The 5,529-nt window shown below is 47.5% G+C and overlaps 1 protein-coding gene across 1 annotated transcript in view; it reads right to left on the reverse strand.

The window, feature by feature from the left end:
- Positions 1-90: 90 nt before the first annotated feature.
- Positions 91-5,529, reverse strand: part of crfb16 (cytokine receptor family member B16) — an 11,224-nt gene continuing 5,785 nt past the window's right edge. Inside the window, exons 3-7 of the mRNA XM_037682483.1 lie at positions 3,782-3,963; positions 3,576-3,697; positions 3,344-3,491; positions 1,392-1,549; positions 91-1,235 (exon numbers count right to left, since the gene is read on the reverse strand). Coding sequence (XP_037538411.1) covers positions 744-1,235; positions 1,392-1,549; positions 3,344-3,491; positions 3,576-3,697; positions 3,782-3,963 — 1,102 coding nt within the window. The 3' untranslated portion in view covers positions 91-743. The remainder of the gene's footprint in view (positions 1,236-1,391; positions 1,550-3,343; positions 3,492-3,575; positions 3,698-3,781; positions 3,964-5,529) is intronic.

A 5,529-nucleotide genomic window follows, 5' to 3' on the forward strand; every position in this document is an offset into this window, starting at 1 on the left:
TTTGTGTGTGTGCGTTTGTGTGTGTGCGTTTGTGTATGTGTGTGTGTGTGTGTGTGTGTGTATATATTTATATAATTATATACTATCTGTAGTATTTATGTGGTTTTATGTTTCTAATTGGTTATGTAGCAGTGAAATATCAAATTAAACCTGTGTTTGTTTGTTTGTTTTATTTATATTTCAGATTATTTTCTTTTTTTTGGTTGATGTTAGAAATATTGTTGTTGTTTATTTTAGGGATGTTTTAAAATGAAGACCCTGAACTCTGTAAAACAAAGATTGAAATATCCGACACAAAAAGTTTCTGCTTCGTGACGAGCGTGAACAGAAGTCACTGCCATCGTTTTCCAGATGTAATGTTTTGTTCACGTTCCTTAAAGCAAAACACATTTTATTTTATTTCTTCTCTAAACAAACTTTGGTTTGGACTTAAAAAGTCTTTTCCACATTTCTCTCAGTTTTTGTTATAAAGATGTTTCCCACGCTTCCTGTTTCCCACGTTTCCTGTTTCCCACGCTTCCTGTTTCCTGGAGTGACGCTCGTCTTCCTGAACGTATCGACGTCGGGACTTCTGTCCCTCGCCTGCAGTCAAGCTGCATGGAACCAGCGCCGCACAGCAGGTAGAAGGTTGCTGGTTCAACTCCTCGCTGGCTTTGTTCCCTTCAGGACGTGCACACTGTCTCCTGTGCATGTGTGGCTTTATTTAAGTGCCCATCAGTCCAAAAACCTGCCTGTTGGGGTGATCAGAGACCTGGATCTGGTCCTGAATGTGCACGGCTCTTTGTCTCTGTGTGGTGGACCGGTCCTGACTGGACCCGGCCCCTCGTCCCAGAACCTCTGGAGAGCAGCTCCAGCTCCTCACCAGCCTGAGCAGAGTCAAGCAGGCAGAGAAGAGGCACAGATGGCTGGATCCTGAATCCAAACGGACCCAGCAGAACCTCCTGTTCTACCGCCGTTGAGTTCCAGTCAGCAGGAAGAACCTGGCAGTCTGGCAGAACCTCCGAGGGGGGGTTGGGTGCCGTTCCTCGCAGTGTTCCCTCCTCATCTAGAAGTCTTTCACTGGGACCTGGGTGAGGCTCAGGTGAGTTCAGGTCCTGTACTTCGTCGGTCTGGTGGACCTTGTCGGGGTTTTCAGTTTTGTCGTGCGTCATCTGTTCTTGTGTCTCCACCTCGAGGATGTCAGAGTCCTCACGGGGTCCACCCGGAACAGCAACGATGACGTGCGGGTCCGACACCTGAACAGACAGAACCTGCTCAGTCTCAGGACTCTGGCAGGGTCACCTTGGAGGAAGAACCGTCACCAGCAGGAGGCGCTGAAGCTTCACTGATGGTTCTGGTTCTGACCCACTCTCTGATATTTCAACTGATGATAAAAAGTTTTAGATACTGACCCAAAAGTGAGGCGGCAACGTCGGCTTTTGGAAATACTGCTGGCAGGACTTTGGCCGGCAGTGAACGATGAACCAGAACACACCGACCAAAAGGCCCAACATGGCGACCACGGTCACCGTCACTGTGGTGGGCTTCTTCCAGGCCGGAGCGCCTGGACCTGCAGGAGAGAGGGGGACAGGTCGGTTCAGGTCTGACAAAGTACCTGACAGGAGTTCTGGAACCAGTTTCTGGGTCTGAGCACGAGAACATGGGCAACAAAAGGATGTGCACGAGCTGAACCCAGCTCTGCAAGCCGTGCACAGAAACAGACTGTGGTTCAGCAATCGGCCGTGCCGGGGCGATTTCTTTTTGGGGGGGCTCAAGCTCTTCTAAACTTTATCTCAGCACCCCTGAGAAATAAAGGGCAGGGAAGTCTGAGATTGTCATCGCAGTATGTTCCCACACAATGACACAACAGTTCTCTGCATTTAACCATCACACCTGAGATACACACAGGTGGAGCAGCGGGCAGCTAAGCAAGCACCGGGGAGCAGTTAGGGATTGGGTGTCTTGCTCAGAGACACCACAACATGCAGGAATGGGAGTCGAGCTGCAGTTTTCTGGTCCCAGGTCAGCTACCTCTACCCCATCTTGGCCCCCATGAAGAAATGAACCATTGTTAGGATTTTGTAAGGACTCAGCTCTCAAACCTTAAATTCAACAAAATATTGAATAAATGTAGAATAAAAATGATGACACTGTTAAACTGGCCAGTAAAAAATATGATTTTTTTCATCAGTCAGATTGGAGACCACCTGTCAATCAATCCAGTGGGCGTGTCAGCAACTGACCAATCAGTGATTTAAATTTGTCCCAAAGTGAAACGCCCCTTTCCTGCTGGAGCTCCACCCCCTCTTCCTCTGACAACATGGTTGGGGTTTTGCATGAACAACTCTTGGTGAACAGAGAGAGTTCATGAAAAATCATCAGAAAAATTCAGTAAATGTCGTCGGTGGAGAACTTGTGATTCAGACAGAGTTACTGTGAGACTGTAGACGGTGGAACACAGTTCAGTACATTTCAAAACCTCAACAGAGTCTGGAAAAATGTCAACGATCCTAAAGCCCTGGCCGACCTCATGATCAGCTGATTACAACAGTGATAAACAGGAACATGTTCATCTGCAGGTAAATCCTCCATTTTCTCTCATGACAGTGCTCGTTGTGTTAATGGTTCAATTAAAGGTTAAAGCTTAAAGCTAGCTGTTTTATTTAGTGTGTTTTGAATGTAGATGTGTTGTAACTTCTTGTTGCATGAGTTTAGTCTTAGTTCTGATCTGAACTGATTTTGTGCAAAGTTGTGTAATGTAAAGCAGAGCGCCATGTCTGTAGCATCTTAGCTAACACGCTGCTAGCTTAGCGCTACTTCTTGCTGTGCCATGATCTTTAAAATAGTTATTGAATAACTGTTTACTCATGTAGGTAAACGTAGATGTTTAAAAACGTGTGTACACCAGGATGCATGATGGCGTCGACTTTATTCAAAAGTTTCTGGGGGAGGACCCCCAGACCCCCCCACCAGTGTACCCCAATGGCCACTGCGTTGTTCAAGCCAAGAGTGATTGTCACCCTTGGGGGCAGAGTACCCCTAAAAGTTAGATCCTAGAATTGCCCCTGGGCCGTGCACGCTGCAGCCGTGCGACCTGTTGGGGGGGGGTTCAGTGAAACGGCAGCGGGGGTCATCGGCTGTTTTCTCGTTTGCTTTTTGAGCTGCAGACCACCTGTGTGCTGTTACCAGTAAGTCCAGTTTGACTTGTTCCGCCCAGATCTGGACCTCGTTTTTGATGCGAGATGACGTAGAAGCTCAAAAACTCAGAATGTGAGTAAAACTCAACCTGGATTCAACTTGAAACATTTGAGGAGAAGGTTTCAGGAGTTACACGTGTCTGCAGGTGTGTGCGCTCCCTCTGTACCTGTGACGAACACACAGTGGGTGTCGGTGAAGCTGCTGTGGACCCCTGTGTGCAGGACCACCTGGGCCTTCATGCAGTACTCCGCCCCCTCCTGCAGGGAGGCGATGTGCAGCACTTCCTGTTCGTCGGACATGACGTGAACCACCGGCTGGAGGAAACACGAGTTTCAAAAGTCAGGATGTTTTCTTGTGATAGTTCGGCTGTTCTGTATTTAAAATGAAACGAGTCAGACCTGCAGCTCGTGGTCTTTCCTCCACACCGTCACTCTGCCAGTGGCGGTCAGAGGTTTCTTAATGGACACCTGGAGGACGTCGCCCGCCATCGTCACCTTCATGTCAGGAGCCTTCAGAACAGCTGCAGAAGACAAGAATTTGAATCGTTTCACTGAAAAACTAAACCGAAATCATCTTTTAGAACCGGGTCGTGCTGAAAACGTACTGTCTTTCCTGTTGAACTGGGACCCGGTCCAGGCTGAGAGCTGCGGGCCGCACTGCGCCCGGACCTGAATGATGTAGTCCGAGTCAGAACCCAGGTCGTGGGTCAGGTCGCACCGAGTGACCTGGATCTGCTGGCATTCTGGAGGCTTCAGCCAGGAGCCGTTCATCAGACGCTCAAAGTCCCTGAGAGGACAAAGAAACAGACCTGGAGGTAAAACGTCAGTTTTTGTTGCACTTTTATTTAAAATTGTTCTAATTGGGGCTGACATCTCCAAGTGAGCTGGTACGTCTGGTACACATCAGCGACACGACATACGGTCAGTTTCTGCAGCTACGGTCTCTTCTGTCAGTACGCAGACTGCAGGTTTCACTTCCATTCATCATAAACTACATTACCCACAAGGCATCAGCTGGAGAGGGGAGGTCATGACTGGGTCTGCACTGCTTCTGATTGGGTCAAATACAGGGAATCACGACTGGTTAAAAGTTGAGCACAAGGAGCCAATCAGAGGCCGAACTGGGTGAGATTAGTAACATTAAACTAATTAGATAATTATTATAAACTAACATCTTCAAAGGTGCTGCTGATAAATGTTTATCTTCAAATGAATAATTGATTTGGCTTAAAAAAACAATAAAATCCTGCTTTTACAGAAACTAGAGTAACTCCTTGTTTCATAAGTAAAGGCTGAGTTACATGTAGAAAAGAAAAATGGCTGCCCTGGCTGTTGTCTAAATGCTGACTCAGCGAGTTTCTTTACGTCTTTTATTTCATGCTCTTGTTTGTGTTTTGTGGTCTAAAGTCTTTGATGAAATCAGCCGAACAACAAAGAAAGCAGCTTCTCCCTCTTTAGCCTCGAGGTCGTTTCTTCTTCTTGTGTCTCGGTTCAACTCCGGGACATTTCGAACAAAGAGAGGGGATTTTAAAAGCTCCTGTCAGCCTCAACAACAATCACCTGTCAGCGGCCGCACGCCGAGCGAGTTGCACAACAACCTTCTGCTGCGTCGAGGGATCGTTGAGTTCAGCTCTGCAGGTTTTAGACAGAAACTATAGACTCGTTTCTCTTCAAGTTGTCTTAAGAAAACTGCATGAAGTAAGATTATCTCAACATTTATCAACAAAAACAGAAGAGGTCAAACCTTTTTATATTTAAAACATCATATTATAAAAGTCACCGAGGGCCACGTTTGAGAGTTTGACCCACGCTGTGGAGTGAAAACATTATTCATCCTTACAACGCATGAATAAAATGTTTTCACGCACTTCCTGTGTGTGGTGCGTTTGAGGCCTCGCCCTCTGACTGATGTCAGTTTTTGTTTCTGACCTTCAGTTTCAGCAGCTGCTTTTTCTGCTGGGAAAGTCCTGACCTGCAGGAAAACACCAAGTTTCATCAGAAGCTGGGATTTCCTGCAGGGAGGCGACACACCGGCTCATCGCCTCATCGGTTCATCGCCTCATCGCCTCATTAGCTCATCGGCTCATCGCCTCATTGCCTCATTAGCTCATCGGCTCATAGGCTCATCTACTCATCTGCTCATCGGTTCATCGCCTCATTGGCTCATCGCCTCATCGCTTCATCGCCTCATTAGCTCATCGGCTCATAGGCTCATAGGCTCATCTGCTCATCGGTTCATCGCCTCATCAGCTCATCGCCTCATCGACTCATTGCCTCATCGCCTCATTGGCTCATCGCCTCATCGGCTCATCGCCTCATTGGCTCATCGCCTCATTGCCTTATCGGCTCATCG

The sequence above is a fragment of the Nematolebias whitei genome, chromosome 9 (assembly GCF_014905685.2).
Source record: "Nematolebias whitei isolate Nwh7 chromosome 9, NemWhi1, whole genome shotgun sequence".
NCBI classification, from domain to species: Eukaryota; Metazoa; Chordata; class Actinopteri; order Cyprinodontiformes; family Rivulidae; genus Nematolebias; species Nematolebias whitei.